Here is an 18,881-nt window from a genome sequence, read left to right as displayed (position 1 = left end):
CGATAAGAGAAATACAAAAAAATTCACCTCTCGGATAACCCACATGTTGTGCAAAACTCTCTGGCGGGTTAACAAAGGTCTTAGTGATAAAACATTGTTTTTCCGACAATTGTTTTGCATTATATTATAATTCTGAGAATTTCTAACAAAACCTAACGTTTCCAGCTGAAAACGCAACAGGGCTGAGTTTCATGTTTTATTCAAACTTTTTTGTTCGCTCGTGTGAATACGAAAAATAAAAAAAACGACACTTAACCACACAAATTAATTTTTCCGCTGTAGTATCGCTTTTCATAAAACATGAAAAATATCTAGTGACATCGTTAATAACGAGTCAAATTAATATGCATTTCCATTTATATAATTGCATGATCTCATAATCTCGGATTACACATCCGGATGACGGATCCACAACAAGTACAATAATTAAGCAAGCACTTAAAAGATCTATCTATATTTAGAAAAACACAATTTTTTAAATATAATGCACTGGTATATCATAAAAATTAAAAATTATATTTTATACAAATGTACATATGATTAGCGTTATTTTCGTGAATTATTTCTAAGCAAATTTTTTTATATAATTTTTTTTTTACTAATAATTTCAGTGATTTATACCCGCTGTAATGTCAATGTATTGGTTTTAATTAAGAATAGTATTACGGAGAGGGATAAAGATTTTTGATTATCACTTCAGTTTTATGACCGACTCTAGGAAATACGATTAATAAACATTTAAATTTACAATCGTTGAGCATTTCCCAGTCAACAAAAAGCACTCTTTTAGCATATTTTTTTTAACATTTGAAAGTTATTCTAATAAATATATTTTATTTTGTCTAATATTTTCTTCTCAATCATTTGACAGTTATTCTAACGAATTAGTTTTTTCACATAACAACTACATATACTTGATTAGTTTTATTGCTGTTATTTATTAAGCTAGTTTAATCTTTTTCTTGCGATTCGAAACCATTGCTTAATAAAAAACATATTTTACCTTTACTAAAACATTATCTAATCCAATCTTTCGAATACTTGTATTTTACATATATGATTCATTTTCATTACTATACAGTGATGATTTATATTTTATTTATATTACTATCAATATATTGATGAAAAATTATTAAATAAATACACTTTGCTACATATGTATGCAATAAAAATAACTTATCCAAATTATCACTAAAAGTAAAATTTCTAAAAATACATTGACCCTGTTCATCATATGGATGAACTGATGAAACGGATAAAAAATTTGCTTATGAAAAGAAAGATAAATATAAATATATTAGGGGTACCCAAAATATAGGAAGTTTTTTTATTGAGTAACTCAGTTGTGACTTAATTGTAGTTCGGATCGCATGTCTTTCTCCCGGTAGTGTTTGAATTAACATCTGGAGAGTGCACTATGAACATATCAACAAAAAAAACACTTCAATGGAAGATTTCGTTCCAAGTAAGGTGTTTTTACGTACTTGTATGATAAATGAATTTCATAAAAAAAATCGGCAACCACAGCAAGAAAAAACATTCATGCCGTCTATGGTTAAGTTTTACTGGATTGTCAATTTAAAAAATAATTCATAAGATTCAAATCTGAAATTTTTTGTTTGGAAGACAAGCCTAGAAGTGGGACACTAAAAATCATCGATGATGACCGATGATGGCTGCAGAAATTAAAGCCAATGCAGAGATGTCGATTAACAGATAAGACTGGATATGCATGGTCTAGCATTCAAAGAAATTTAAAAATATTGGGAAGGCGTGGAAACAAGGCGTGTGGATTCCACGTGCAATAAGCGACGAGAACAATGCGACGCGCCTGCCTCATACTGCGAGAAAAATTAGTCAGTTTTTACAAGTGTGGGATTAAAAAATTGTCTTATCGATAAAATAAGTTTGTATCTGTCGATGGAGATTATTTTGCAGAATAATATTAGAAAATAAATTTGTTATTGGAAATATACTATGCATTAAAAAAACGTTCTTTCTTTTGGGTATCCCTTATATAAGGTCATTGAAAAAATTTCTAACAGAAACAAAAGTCGTATTGATTGGACATTAACATTTCCAAGAGTCACGATGACTCCAGCGCCCTTGTTGGCCTAGAAAATCGTTTTGTTCCCCGAAAATCTTCCCGATAAAACTCGCCCAATCGCGCTAGTAGCCGTCATAGCTGTCGTTGTCGTAATGGATGTTGCGGTTTCTGTTTTGGCAGGGTGGTGCGGCAGCAGAGTGAGCTGCTGCCCGACATGACAGGCCGCCACGCCGCGGGACGCCACTGACGCCGCCACTCCTGCTCACCACACTGACTTCATGTATTTCAAGTAAGTAATAACCGAGGCCTCGATACTAATTAGCTCCTCCGCGCTCAATCCACGAAGCCGCGAGAATTTGTCGACGTTCGAATCCCGCGCGCCGATCTAATTGACAAAGTTTTTCCCCGCCCTTTCGGCGTTCTTCTTATATGAAATTATTAAATATTCATTAATTAATTTGATATTTTACCTTTTTTAAAAACCTACTAAAAATTTCATCCCGAAATTTGATAATCAATAATTCCTGAAATGAAAATAAAATGTATGTATGTAAATATCATAACTTACAAACTACGAAACCGTAGATTTGGTAATACTGATGATTATAAGGACGAAGAATCTTACATTGTAATTATGATGATGAATAATGGCCGGATATAATTTTTACGATACTTATAAAAAATATGTAGTATTGACAGAAACTCAGCAAATAATAATAATATTTAAAAATAAGGACAAAATTGAATCTATATGTCTAGATGAGGCGGAGTTAATTATTATGATCAAGCGATGCATCAATTTAAAATCTGCATTAGTTAAGCTAATAGGTGAAAAAATAGCAAAAGTTAAAAGTCATAGTATAATAAATAATATAGTAAAAATGTACTAAATCAAGTTACAAAGTCCGTGTTTAAATCATAGTAAGGATGTCATTAACCTAATTTACAAATCGCGAAAAAATATCTGTCGAATCACCAAATCGTTAAGATCCAACAATAGTCTTTGCTTCATTTTTTTTATTAAAATAATAAGTTCTAAAACGTAGAAATAAAGTATCGTAAAAGTATCATATCTCTATTTCATTACTGAAATACTAATGCTAACATTTTTTCCATTAATGAATATATTTATTTATTCAAACAGTAATTAATTATTAATTATAGATAAAAATCTCAATGAAAAAATTTGAAGAAATACAATTTTGAGACAAATGCTAGAATAAATGCAAATAAACTGATTTAGCATTTATGTTTCATATATTCAAAATAATGAATACATAATTCATTTTCTACTGAATTTAACTTTTAGATATGTATATGTAAAAAATTTGAAACCCGGAAATTCCCGTGATTTTTGATATTAAAAATATCAATTAACCCTTTCACCACGGCTGATATTTTTGCGCGCCATTTCGAAATTTGTGAATATGTGGTGGGGGGGGGCACCTATTATTGCTATTTTTTTTTAATATTATGGCTTAATAAATTAAAGTGATTTACAACCATAAATTATACTAAATAACCATATTCTTAGGCTCAAATGTTTATGGCAGCTATAGGTGATTTTATTGAAGACTTCTATAGAAGCCATCCGCGGTGAAAGGGTTAAGGGGATTTATAAAACATACGAGAATCAGAATCTTTGGTTTATGTATGACGAACAATCATATTGTATGACGCGTTTGTGGGCGTTATTATTACACATCGTAACCAAACCTATGAGTAACATAGTAGGTACATACAGAATCCACTTGTTTACATATGTACTATCTAGCAATTCATAATTACCGAAAAGCTTAACAGTTATTTTTCTCTTAGTAAGTCTATATCAATGTTTATTTCTGACTGACCCACCCCAAAATCCTTTTAGGGATATCGACATTCTTTTGGATTGGCGTTGTAGGGATGAAGCTACATAAAAATACCATTAAAATACTCCTTGATGCTAGAAATTTATCAGGCATTAATCACAGAAGTGATAGTAGTGTTTATTCTCGAGAAATATGGCAAATCGAAAATTTTCATCAAGTCTTTTTTGTTAAAAATGATATAGGTACAAATGTTTTGCAACTACTTTTTTATACCGCTGCATAAAAAAGCACCAGATGTGGGTTCGTACCAGATGCTTACAATAAAGCTTTTAATAGAAGTATTTGAATTGTCAAAATTGTTTACAATTTTTTGCCACAATCTTTGGTAATATAAGAACAGGATTAGTAATCAGACAAAAAAAATTCTCTGCGTGTAAATCGGCAGATTGCTAAAATATTTGGGGGCTTTCTACAGAGTTACGCCATAAAATTTGCCTATCCGCGAACTTTAATCTTTTATTTTTAATAATCCAAAGAGTAATATCATTATAATACAAAGTTTATTATCTTTATCTTGTACAAAATATGAAAAATAGTAAGTTGGAACAGCTGTTATTGACAATTTTTTCTACGATTTAGTAAATTTCTTAGTTACTCGAGGCTCTGAATCAATCGAAGTAAATCATTCTGATCTGCACCTTTTATTATTCACGTCCATTATGCCAAATCTTAATAAGATATTATATAAAGATATATGTAAATGTGTTTTTGTTATTTTATTATTAATAAAAAATTCGTGAAAATAAGAATATTCATTTATGAGTAAATAAAAAACACTGGAAAATTAGATTGCTCGACCTCCTACCTGAGCTGTCGCGAGTGACGTGGTCGGATAAATTATTAATTCATTTAAGAAGACAAGTAAGGAATATTAAGGATAGATGAGAGGAATAAGTAGTGGTTAGTCGCACTCCACGTATTTTTTTTATGTCCCATCACCAATAGATGTGTATTAAAACTAAGCTCATCTATTTATATTTTTATTTATATAAGCACACAGCTTTACACCAATGCACCATACACAGAGAATTATTCACTGTAACAATTAAAATATAATGAATATTACATATTATATGGTTTAAGTGTAACGAAACTATTATACATAATTAATCTTGAAAGTTACTTTATTGCAAAATCTAAACACACCGAGCAAAAAAGTATAAATTTCGATTAGGTTTATTTCTGAACCATCAATCATACATATAGAATATTCTACTCGCTCTTATTGCTGTATTATTTAGATTAAATCAATTTCATATTGCATTATACTTTAGCATAAAACATCGTGATACGCTATTGCTGAAAATCTTATTAATTTTATACTGTTTATAATATAGAATTTTACTGCTAGAAATAACATATTATTTCTACTACATATACATATGTAAATAATATGAATAATGCAAAACATTAAGAATATAATCCTTTGTAGAGTAATGGCGTTGTATTATAGTGGATTTCAATATATCAAAATTGTATGAAAGAACTTTACGTTCATTTCACAAAGGCTCGCTTTGTGCTTCAGGCATTTGCGATAAAACATGTTGGTAACTTTCATGATTTTGGGTTATTGGGATATTGTCAACATTGCAGATATTTTAATATTACTTTTACATGGTTACACACATAGTTTGTTCTTGATTATGCATTAGAAATTGTACTTTTTATGAATACGTAAATATTTTTTTATGCATAAATAAATATTGATTTTATTTTTCAACATATATTATAAAAAATAGTCAATGAATCTAAGAATATTTTTAGCATATTATATACCGCAAACATTGAAACTGGTGTGAAAAACTAAATGACACTAAATCCTCGAGTCAGAGCTAAGATCATGAATGTGTGTATAATACATAGTGTATTTTATCTAATTTTAAGAAAGAAATAAGTTTCTAGCTACTCGAAAAAAGTTATTAATCAAATAATGTTGACATTCTTGTACGGAATGACGCATTAGATCAACTTCTCTAGTGTAACATTTCCTATAAAATTCTTGGTCCAGAATAAATTTATATATAGATACTTTTATAGCCAATATGGACAAAATAAATGATGCTTTCAAAGTTTGTATTTTTATTTTTTTCCAGTAAAGCAATATTATAATAGTAATAAGACACTTATTATGATAACTATATTTTGTAAAATAATATCTTTAAATCGCATGTTTATTTACATATTAAAGCGACAAATGTTTGATAACTGATCAATATTATTAAGTATGTGTAAAATTATTATTTGTTTACGAGTAAAAAAATTCTCTGTAAATCACTTTCTTAAACGACTTTTTAAAATAATTCAGAGAACTCGTTTTTTATCTTTAATACGTCATTATTAAACTTAAATATTGATATTTTTTACTTATAGTAATAAATGTGTTATAATTGTGTTTACAGTCATTATGAATATGTAAATAATAAGTTTGATGTTCATGAGATATAATTTGTGCGTCTGAGGGGTAATTCAAGGTATACATAATTTATTATTTTTTTTATGCAAAATAAAAAATAATATGACTAATTTTCCCGTCTTTATTAATCATCTGCATTGTTCTGCCATACATTTTCAAGAAAAATATTTCTGGGAAAATTCTTAACCCTTGTTTTTCAAGCACCCCCTTAATATTCCGAGAAACTCGTTTAGTTTACTAGATTCGTGAGGAAATTTTCCAACATTTTTACACACTTTAAAATTTATTTTATTCGCAGTTGAGGTTTTTTTGCGATTGTATTAAAAAAAATGTAAATGTTTTTTACTGACATTCATAATGATTAACTAGAATGACCCACAATAAACGGGTTATCTTTAATGATATATTTATATACATATATACATACTCTAATGCGAAAATTCTTAATTATATTTAGTTTACGTCTGAGAAGCGATCATATAACTTATTCTTTATACTTTTGCGTATTTAACAATAACAACAGCCATTTTTTATGCTGGGTTCAGGTGAATAGTTTATTACTAAGCTTGGATTAATTTTAAACTTGAGTAGTTTGATTCTTAAGGGACCGTTTCGTTATGTAAACCAGTAAATGCTTCAATACTCGTAAAATAATTTATTACTTGGCTTTAACGAGCTCATATAAGCTGTGTAATCAATGGTGACATAATTGCAGGATGTTATTAACACTTTGAAATAAAATGCCAGTTTTAATATGTAAATTATTTATTCTGTATTATAAATCAAAATATTTTTTTTTACAGGTCGGTCATGAGAGATCTCGCCCTTCCTTTGATTGTTCCCTTCTACGGTCACATTATAACTACGACTACGCTCATCATCGCGACAATTCTACTTCACCTGAATACGAAAGGTACTATAAATATTTCAAGCAATATTTAATAGAGTAGTGTGAATCGATCAATTTTATTTCACATTGGAAACCTTGTTATATCCACAAATGTCACATATAGTAGGTTTTCTATGTATATTAAAATAATAGTATATATTTATGCTTAGCCTATAAATAAGTATGTATTGTCTGTGTTGCGGCTTATCCATCCATGATTGATAAATAATTATTTTATCATTACAAATGTACCTCGTGACCTTTGGAAAGCATTTTCTAAGAATATTAAATAAAAATATGACAATACAAGAATTATGGATGTTGTATAATAGATAATATATTTTAAGGCTTAGATCAACTTTAAGTATAGTCACTTTAAAAGTAAGCTAAGAGTTTAATGTTTATAGTCATACTTCAATGGTTTAGTACCTCTTGACACTACTAATCAGAGATTTGAAAATATTATTCATAGTTCACGCGAGCGTCAGTTCAGATGGTCACTATTGCGACCGCACTCTGTATTTAAATTTAAAGAAATTCGAAACAGATCAGAAAAAATCAAGACAGATAATATAAAGGTAGTACTAATTATTGCTCATAGGAATATAATTTATTTTTTTAATAATAATAATCCCTGAAGAATGATAGGAGTACGCGGCTCATATGTGATTATCGCTAGGTTCTTATAAACGAAAGGAGGTAGCGTGGCTAAAAACAGGTCACATGCCAATTTCTACCAGTTTAATTTATTCGACCTTGTCTAAAAATACCAAAGAGGGGAAATATGCCCCTAATACCACATACTTCGTCATTTTAAACGCGTTCTTTTATTAAAAATACTACTTCATAACTTTCTAATATTATTTATTTGTACCCATCCAAATAATTTTATAATATAATATACTATGTATATAAATATCATTGTAATAAGATATAGATTTAGTATTGAATTACTACATCTGATGAGGCGGTCAATATAAAAATATTCGGCCAGACTTATTGAATTATTAATTGAAATTAAAAGACAAGAACGTGTAATGAATAATATACTTACAAATTTTATGGGAGAATTATAATTGTATTTTTAAATTCTAGTTAATAATATAAATACCAATGTGCTCATTATAGCCTGATACTTTTTGCTCAAAAATAATATAAATAAATCTATATCTAACCTTATTATTCTAAAGATTCACGAAACAGAGTAGTTTTCCTCTATCTATATGAAGAAAAATGAAACAAAATGTCAATACATATCATTTATTTATTTATTACAAATCTTTCACCGCAATATGACAGGCGTTAGCTCAATTTTTTACAACTGGGTAAACACAATCTACAACTACTAAGTCAGTAGTGAGACACCAGACTGATATCAAAGTCTAAGTCAGTGACATTTTTTTTATTAAATAAAACCTATTATTACACCTTCAATAGATGTCACTATGCAAGAGCAAGCTCGGTTTTATTTTAATAATTCATTACAATATTTTTCTGTGAGATTAGGAAAATCTAAGAAAACCTAATCGATTGAAATTATAATCATAATTATAATAAAAACTGAAAAACACTAAGGTCCATATAGGATTCGAATCCAAGTATTTGAGATATCAGTCTCTGACTTATACAATTGATTAAATTAATTAGAGTCGTATTTGGGCACTGCAATGTAATTTTTTTAGGTATATTTATTCTTTATTTACGACTAGTTGCTCAGTTTAAATGTTTTTGATGAATTTTATATATCAATCGGCAATATTATGAACTTATTATTGCCATAAAAACATAATATTTAAACATATGTTATTTATTTGTAGTGTTTTTTTAGGCGGTCAAAATATTAATGGCAAACTTAATCATTTATTATTTTATATTAACATTCCTTAAACCTTGAAGACCACCGAATTAAAAATTTCATTCTAAAATATATGTCGGATAGATATGAAAAGCTCAACAAAATTCAAACACAACACGAAATGCGTGATTTCTTATACTTCAAACACTCAATAACCCGACCTTGAGAAATAGTGATTAGATTTATAAATTTAGTTCACCCTTATAATTTGTAAACGCCTCATTTAAAAAAAGAATACGAAACATGTACTCTCTTAAATAAAAATTACTCTCCTAACAAAAATAAATATACAATGAAATATAAAGATTTTGCCATTTAATTATAATTATGAACTGCTTAAAAATATTGGCTGAGTAAAATTCTTTATTATTCTTTAAATAACATAATATTTTATTATATCGGTAGTAAGAGTATGACAAAAAATCATAATCCAAAAAATCATGATTTATATCATTAAAAATCGATAGATCGCTTTTCTATACCACCATCGATAATAGATTGTATCGTGTATTTTTCCCGTTTTATCGCTTGGTAATGGAACATTGCTTTTACGTACCGTTTTTATTATATGTAGCTGAAAATAATTCGCTGTACAGAAAGTGGTTCTTCAATTGTAAATATTGATGTCAAATATGCATCTCACGCCGGACGTTGCTATGTGACGATAAAACAATAATATTACTATTATTTCCACATATTTACGAATGCTTGGGATAGTCAGAAGCTCGATAATTGGGTGTAGCATCAATTGAGCGATAAATATTGAATTGAATTTTTGCTTGCTATTAATTACTTTAACTCCAGCGACTCACCGGTGTGTCATTTTTCAAACAAGTTAACGAATTATTACAAATTATATTTTTTAATTATTAAAAATTATTGTACTAGATTCATTTGTCAGTAAACAAAGTATTTTATCGTTATTTTTATAAAGAGATACTAAATCGTGAAGATGAATACCAGGTGACTCACTAAAAAGTCGCGTGCGTTTAAATGATTAATGCAATAAAAGCGAGCTATTTTTCAAACAACTCAATACTGGCGATGAAAGGTAGATTCTTAAAAAATACGTTAGTCAAATATATCATGGTTACAGTAGAGTGTGCAGATACCGACCATCTAATGTGTATCTAATGGTTTTGAAAGGATTCGTTTACTACGAACTATCGTCACAAATTATCAAATTAAAAATATTCCAGCATTACCAATTATGTTCTTTCATGTCACACGTTTATTTCGAGCCCTGGTAAAAATTTGATGCAACTTGACTTGGATGTATTATATATACCATATAATTCGGGCCTTGCATTTTTTGGTTGGTGTAAATTTGCAATGAAAATCAATACAATTTAAATCAGTTCCTCGCTAACAATTATAAAGAATTAACTATAGATACATACTTGTATAAAGATATAAAAAGATCATGGATTACAATTACCAAATATAATTGAATTACATGACGAATATATGTAAATATATTTTTTTTTATTATGTTTGTATAATATTTGTAAATACATCAATATGTTTATGTTAATAATCTGTATAAATACAATGCATTTTTCTTTTATTTAGGTATAGAAGGGCACACTGCTGAGTGGTTGGAGGGAGTGAGTTTGGGGCGCTCCGTGCGTGGCCGCCCGGGCCCTTCAGCCGCCGGACCGCCCCTCCGCTGTTAGCAGGTATATGCTGTTTAAATGTATGTTATGCTATCTTACGCTACGATGAACGTGAAAATTGACTACGAGCTACGCCAACTCGCAAACATTCCACAAAACCGACGAAACGGCCGCGATTACACACACGTTTACCAGCACTGAACACAAATTACATTACGCACAAGGTGCGCATTTGGGCGTTCTAATGCATACTTTCAACTTGACTCGTTTTTAATACCTATACAGATTTGATATTTACTCATTATTTCTCCTTATATTTCCCTCATAATTAAGAATCGTAACCCACGATTTTTATATAAATATTTTATGATTCTTTACCAATCATTTCGACACTGACAGTAATTTTTCGTTTATTAAAAATCAGACCCTTTTTTTGATGTCCTTGACAAACTAGTAAAAATAGGTATTTTATTAAAATTATCTGAAGAACACCTTCCAACCACTATCAATATGAAAACATAACTCCAATTGACTACAAAACGAAATAAAAAAACGATATCAGCAAATAAAAAACGCCTTGACATGATTTTAGCAATAGTTTGAAAGGGCGCTGTATGGGTTGTAGTGAGCTATAGTAGGAGTAGAGAGGTGGGATTTATTTGATTCCACAAATTGCGCTCTTCCGTTTTTAATACCCATCATAAGTTGTTGTTCAAGCGTATTATGAGAACAATTATGTTATAATGACGCAGAAAGCGTTTCATACACGCTTCGCGCCCGATCGATATGCATTTGTAGCAAATCAGAATACAATTTTGCTATGCATTTTTAATATTCAGACAACTGACTCCATAGTGAAATTAAAATCACCTGGCAGACTTAGAACGCCATAAAAGGTGGAATCAGTATGAGCATCCAAGTATGCTATTATACTGGGGATATCAATTTAGAGCTTAATGCTGATTTCTTACAAAATTATATTGTCTCAATAATTTAGTAAGTGAAAAAATGCTCACCGCAGTGCCCTAAATGTGGAAATTCTTGAACAGATGAGGTTCATTAAACTTATTGGAAAATGATTATTTCGAACATTGTCCTCAATCTCTTGAGGATTTAAAAGTAAAGATCAGACAGGAAATCGATGCCATTCTGCCTAAGATGACCCTGAGAATGATGGAGAGATTCCGGGAACGTATTCAGAAATCTATTGCCGCCATTTTTTAAAACCGATTTAAACCAAACGCTGTTTTGTGTGCTTTTTTTTCGAGATAGCTTTGTTCAATTTTTATACCCGTTCAAAATGTAGGAGATCTTTTTGTTCACCATGTACATGAGATAAATAAAATGCCCTACAAATAAATCTAACCTTTTTAAATAACGCATTTTTCTAGAGAAAATTTGTGTTAACGTAAAAACATTTTTGAATTGATTAAACATTTTTTAAATATAGATTTATCTGACATGTCATCAAGTGACTTGCACGTTAAAATAAGCCACTATATAACAATATTATATAAAGTTTTTTTTTTAAAGGGCGTTCAAAGCTTGAATGATTTATTTCGGTCGGATAATGCGCGCGATAATTTATAATAAGAGCTTTTAACCTGTTCCCTGGTGGGGTATATCATATATTATTCAACACTTTCTAGGCTATCTGCTTGTCCGGAGTCCAGTAGACAATGTTCGAGGACTTGGACTCGATCAGCGAGGAAGAACGATGCTTGTTCCGACCCTTTACCCGGGAATCATTGGCTGCCATAGAATTAAGGATTGCAGAAGAAGAAGCCAAACAAAAAGAGCTCGAAAAGAAGAGAGCTGAAGGAGAGGTTTGTCTATTTGCACTTTGATACCAAAAAAATATATACAAATTTGTTTTTATATCATAATCGACACATAGAGGACACTTTGGATTTTTAAAAAATATATACAAAATTATACTTAATACAATCTTGATTGCACTGACTAATTCACACCAATCCCAGACGATTCGACTCTGTTTGGTTCATTTCTTTTCAGTTTGTTAGTTATATTGGTTTTTCTTTCTTATCAAAATTATTGCGGAGTAAAGCCTCTTGTGAATTATCTATCGATGATACGTCGTATGTATGTGTGTTAAACAACTACTAAATGTCGAGACATTTTTTTTATTTATTTTTTTATAATTTATGTAAATTTCTTTGATATTTTCGCAATTTTCAGACCGGTTTTGGGCGGAAGAAAAAGAAAAAAGAAGTAAGAATTGCTCGTTTGCCCCAAATATCCTATATATATTCTCTTCAGAGCTCGTTTTTTAACATAGATTTGTAAGAACGTCTTCAAAGACATAACAGTTATCGCCAATTAAAAGTATACATACTCAGACATATGTATATTATATACAACAAAATTCCAAACAAAATTATAAAATGAAACACATTTTAATTGGCATCTTATTCGGCTGTGTATATATAATATATATAATTACGTCTCGAACATACATAGTGTAATTAGCGATAACTTTACAAGGAGATGACTTTTAATATTGGTTTTGCTCCCATTGCATTTTTAGTGAGTAATAAAAACATCACGCTTTTCAGCCAATTAAGCAATTTAAGTTTAGCTGTTGTACTCTCGTATCACATGTAACAATATATATTTTTTAAATAACACATTCACACACAGGTTTGTTTAAAAGCAAATAAAAATATATATGCACTGAACTGATTAATGCTAAAAATATTTAACAGCTAGACTTTAAGGAATGGCGGAAGGCATACGGCTATACGCTTACAAAGTACGTTTTAGTTTGCAGCCTTGCTCAATTGATTAATAAATAATAAAATAAAAATTATATATATATAATGTAGCTAAAATTTAACCTTATGCCAAAATATAGACTAATCCTTAGAATAATTTTAAATATAATGATATGTATTTTTTTAGATGTTTATTATGAATTTTGCTCTGAATTGGAATGAAAAATGGATCATCTAGAAAACATTAACCATAAAAATAGATCTTATTATTTTACGTCACGTTTGACTAATTTATCTCAGGCAATTTATAATGAAGATGTTTAAAATGATGTCCTATAAAAAAAGTGAAAATTATTATTTAAAATAATATATAATAGGACATCGTATTCGACGATTTTTTATTATTAGTTATCTATATACTTCCTTATTATATGACTATTATAATATGACACTGCTTATTATACTATATTTATAAGAGATTGACTAAACGAATAAAGGTTTTATACAATAATGTTATTTAAACAATCATGCTATTATATTATATTTTTAATAACATTAAATTCATGTCATTCCACCTTAACTGCACATAGCTCAAACTCTGTAGTATATAGCATTTCTAGTTAAAAATATTTAACTTATACAGTATGCTATCTTGCACGATCACATAGTAATTTTTCTAATTCTTACATAGGTACGTATATGCAAATATTTTAACGCATTTTGAACACTGCCCTTGACATTACTTATTATTGTTATAGATTATCGTTTAATGTGCATAGACTCTTTGTATATTAATTATTATATTTTATGTTCTATGCACCTTTTTTAAACAATTTATTTCTCCTAATCTAAGGCACTATATCTTTGTATATTGTCGTTGAATCACGTCATAACCAATTGATACACACATTCGAATCCATCGATCTCAGAGCACAAACATCTAATCACAAATTTGTATCAATCATCATTACATTTGATAAAAAATAAAGACTAAACACAATACTTTTCTATTTAACAATGAGCATATACTACCTTGAATATCTGTTATTTAAAAAATCTAAATTTGCAGTCACAGGTGGAATAGTATTAAAACTGTGATATTGTAAGTCGGCAGTGAAGATGGAAGATCTCTTATGACTAATATATGTTATATATAATAAAATCTACTATGACATACGATACAAACCTAGTAGATTATATTATATATTTTATATATGCAGTTTTAAAATTAGTTTATTTAAGTAAAATAAGAATACGGATTGTGTACATTTTCCAGCTATGAAATATTGTTATCATTGGATCATCGTCATTGAAACATCAGATCGTAACGTATCGACCATTATCTGTCTATGTTTGTTATTTTATATGGAAATAAATTGTTTGTGTATTCATAATTAAAAATCTAAATTTTAAGCAGTATGATTTTTAAATATTAGAATGTTTCAGACGTTAAAATTATTTTAAAATCATACATCAATTGAGCATTTGAAGCATACATCATAATACATGTTGTTTTGTCTGATTAAAATACTTGTGTTGTAATATGGCTAAACTATAAATATGTGGTGAAAATATTTATATATTTAGTTTGAATAATTGCGAGCTTAAAACTTAATATATTATTCTAACTAATATTTTTAAGATTTTTAATATTAAAGCAGCATTCACGGCTTATATTGAAGTTATTTATTTTTGGATGAACTTTGATTTTATACCCTCTTTATTTGAAATTTGGCTAATGGTTGAATTTCGAATAAGGCGGATAGCTATTTGCTTTAATTTATTTTTAAATTAGCTATTGCTCAGTGCAGTTATTCATAAAGATAATGTTGGATTTTCAGGTTCGGTATGAAGACGAGGACGAAGATGACGGTCCCCAACCTGATCCCACCTTGGAGCAGGGAGTACCCGTCCCTGTTAGACTTCAAGGTGGTTTTCCACCAGAACTTGCTTCCACCCCCCTCGAAGACATCGATCCATTTTATCACAATCGACGGGTATTTATGTTCCAACTGTTTTTTTTTATAACCTTAAACGATCTTATTTGTACATTTATTAAAATTTCAAATTAAAATTTCAGTCATTCGTAGTAGTAAGCAGAGGAAAAGACATCTTCAGGTTTTCGGCAACTGATGCAATGTGGATATTAGACCCATTCAATCCAATCCGGCGTGTAGCTATCTATATTTTAGTTCATCCACTTTTCTCTTTATTCATCATTACCACAATCCTTACAAACTGTATTCTCATGATAATGCCGACCACTCCAACAGTAGAAAGCACAGAGTGAGTAATTTTATTTTTTCTTTATTTATTTTTATTTTAATTAATTTTCCAATGTAAATAAGTAAACTGTTACATATAAATTTATTGGTTCACTTTTCGATTATTATTAAATATGTTTATAATAATAATACTGTATATAGATATGAATAATATACATTTGAAAATAGTTTTTTTTTAATATATGAATAAGTAAACTTGATAGCGTTTTTAATGTAAAAAATACATAATGTAATGTGTAGTTTAATTTTTGAACGTATATTTATATACATAGACATTATGATTAGTATACATTTACATGAGAATTAAATGATTAAAATTATGCTTCAACCTATTTTAGATGCTTGATTTTTTGGTTTTTGACTCGTCCATGCCTGAATTTTTTTGATTTGTTTGAAACTGTTGAAGTCGGTCATGAATACCTTATCTAAAAAAATAATAAAAATAAAAATATGTATATAAATATTACTCTCAATTCGTTTTAATAAAGAATATTATTGTCAACTAAAAAAACGGTTTTGAAAAAACAAAAAGTGAACGTCTCTCGTTAAAATCTTGTTTTACTTATTATTTTATTTTATTTTCCGGTCATGATCTTAGTCTTAAAACAATAATTTAATTTTCCAGAGTAATATTTACTGGGATCTACACATTTGAGTCAGCTGTGAAAGTAATGGCAAGAGGTTTTATACTTCAGCCATTCACTTACCTTAGAGACGCATGGAACTGGCTCGACTTCGTAGTAATAGCATTAGCGTGAGTAGTAGATTACTAGTAAATAGTATAAAAAGTCGTAGAAAAATTAGTTAGAAGTATAACATTAATACTGTTTAATTGCCAACGCTTAAAATGTGTATATATAATTCACAACGGCATTTTAAACAGTATTAAAATACAAACATAATTGTTAAAAATTACTTGTATTATAGTTAAATTTCCAGTAGGAGACTTCAAGATAATGTAAATGCTAGAAAAATTCTAAATTTTTATACAGTAGAAATTTTTTTACAAAATCCTATTGTAAAATAAATTCATGACCTGCATCCGAGTTATGTCATGTGAAAGATAATTAAAGATCTCTTGTTTAAACCGAAATTGTATCATACATAAGGAAAGCGTTTAGACGTTTTATTTAAGGATAATATGTGTTTATATAAATGTAGTTACTTTTAGATTTAGTGATTCTTACATGTGTATCAAAAACGTTTCTTTACAGTTACGTAACAATGGGAATAGATCTTGGAAATTTAGCTGCCTTAAGAACATTCAGAGTTTTAAGAGCATTGAAAACTGTTGCTATAGTGCCGGGTAAATATTTTTATTGCATGTGTAGTAAATTATAATTTTTTATTATTATTTAATAAATATAGACTTATAGAAAACTAAAGTAGAATCTAAATAGTTTACAACTAAAATCAGAAATTGATCAAATACGAGTTGCTAACATAATATCAGACGTACATAACGTGTGTTTTCGACTTTTTCTCAGGACTGAAGACTATTGTGGGCGCTGTAATAGAATCAGTGAAAAATCTCCGAGATGTGATAATTTTAACTATGTTTTCACTTAGTGTATTTGCTTTAATGGGCCTCCAAATTTATATGGGTGTGTTGACACAAAAATGTGTAAAAGTATTTCCATCCGATGGATCATGGGGCAATTTGACTCATGAAAACTGGCACATATTTAATTCAAATGAATGTAAGTGTAATTATAATATATTATAATTAAGCAACTACTAAATATTATTAAATATTTTTTTAGCACATTGGTTTAAAAACGAAAATAAAGAATATCCTCTCTGTGGTAATTCATCGGGTGCTGGGTGAGTATTATTATTTATTTATTATATCAGAAAAATATTTATAAATTAATATAATCATCTTTTTTTTAGTATGTGCATACCTGGATATCACTGCCTTCAAGGTTATGGCACAAATCCAAATTATGGATATACTAGTTTTGATACATTTGGATGGGCCTTTCTCTCCGCTTTCCGCCTTATGACACAAGATTATTGGGAAAATTTATATCAATTGGTAATAATAATATATGAAATATATTTTAGGAATAGAAGCAATAATTAATAATATTTTTTCAGGTCTTGAGATCAGCAGGGCCATGGCATATGTTATTTTTTATCGTTATTATATTTTTGGGATCGTTTTACCTAGTGAATCTAATTTTAGCTATTGTCGCTATGTCGTATGATGAGTTACAAAAGAAAGCCGAAGAGGAAGAAGCTGCGGAAGAAGAAGCTCTTAGAGTGAGTAAAATTGTATACTAATCATAATATTAGGGCGAAACAATTTTGCCAAAACCTAAATAAAACACTATAAATATAACAACTAATCACTTTACTAGATATAGTCCTTTATTTACTTGTTTTTATATAGATAGAAAACTGATTTAATTGTCCCATTAAACATTAGATTTAAGAAACATTTTGAATCCAAGTGTGTAAATTAGGTTATTTTAAAATTCAATTAAACTTACCTCTACAAGCTATAAAAAATGCTAATAAAACTTGTTCTTTATATAATTAATACACTAATACATTTTTAATTGATGTCTTTCAACTGATTTGTACAAAGGTTAAGGATACACAAAGTATCAAAAATAATCGATTTGTAGTTAATAATTAGAAGGTGATTTCTAGTGGCATTTTAAAGGAAACTATAATATTAACTGAAAAATGTAGTTTCCAGCTAATTAAATTTAACACATAAATACAAGATGTTTTTTGAAAAAAATATATATAATTTCTTAACTACAGCTGAATAGTATAACATTTTTTGGGTAAAATCAGATTAAATATTGTAAATAAATTCATGTCTTACTTAATTCTTCTGCAGATACATGAAACAGAAAAAATCTGCTTCTAATAAAAAAATATGTATAATATATAGCTCAAAAAAATGTTGCCATAAATATATGTTTTTTTAATTTAGCTTCCATAAAAAAAAGTGCAGTTAACATGTTTTTTAAATCCTGAATCTACAGAATTTATTTGTTTTTGAGACATTGAAAGAGCATATAAAATTTATTCCAGTCGATATTATTACTAATTTTCGACAAAAATGTCAGTTACTATACTCGGTCTTCAGATATGTGCTCTCTGTTAGTTAAACAACAACATTATCATTCAATAAAGTAGAAATTATACCTGAA

At 28.7% G+C, this 18,881-nt stretch overlaps 1 protein-coding gene across 37 annotated transcripts in view; it reads left to right on the top strand.

Annotated features, from left to right (window-relative positions):
- The first annotated feature begins 6,754 nt into the window (after nucleotides 1–6,754).
- para (sodium voltage-gated channel paralytic) overlaps nucleotides 6,755–18,881 on the top strand; it is a 41,871-nt gene continuing 29,744 nt past the window's right edge. For all 37 annotated transcript variants that reach the window (XM_088184172.1, XM_088184178.1, XM_088184171.1 and 34 more), the window contains exons 1-12: nucleotides 6,755–6,876; nucleotides 7,135–7,244; nucleotides 10,648–10,754; nucleotides 12,341–12,517; nucleotides 15,268–15,423; nucleotides 15,507–15,712; nucleotides 16,337–16,465; nucleotides 16,926–17,017; nucleotides 17,199–17,411; nucleotides 17,475–17,535; nucleotides 17,605–17,749; nucleotides 17,812–17,976. In XM_088184172.1, the coding sequence (XP_088040298.1) occupies nucleotides 12,371–12,517; nucleotides 15,268–15,423; nucleotides 15,507–15,712; nucleotides 16,337–16,465; nucleotides 16,926–17,017; nucleotides 17,199–17,411; nucleotides 17,475–17,535; nucleotides 17,605–17,749; nucleotides 17,812–17,976 (1,314 nt within the window). In that variant the 5' untranslated portion in view covers nucleotides 6,755–6,876; nucleotides 7,135–7,244; nucleotides 10,648–10,754; nucleotides 12,341–12,370. The remainder of the gene's footprint in view (nucleotides 6,877–7,134; nucleotides 7,245–10,647; nucleotides 10,755–12,340; nucleotides 12,518–15,267; nucleotides 15,424–15,506; nucleotides 15,713–16,336; nucleotides 16,466–16,925; nucleotides 17,018–17,198; nucleotides 17,412–17,474; nucleotides 17,536–17,604; nucleotides 17,750–17,811; nucleotides 17,977–18,881) is intronic.

This window comes from Plectrocnemia conspersa, unplaced genomic scaffold (genome assembly GCF_051122295.1).
Source record: "Plectrocnemia conspersa isolate PC_06_02 unplaced genomic scaffold, ASM5112229v1 ptg000004l, whole genome shotgun sequence".
Taxonomy (NCBI): domain Eukaryota; kingdom Metazoa; phylum Arthropoda; class Insecta; order Trichoptera; family Polycentropodidae; genus Plectrocnemia; species Plectrocnemia conspersa.
The sequence above is the reverse complement of the archived record's forward strand: the minus strand, read 5'-3'. Positions and strand labels throughout refer to the sequence as shown.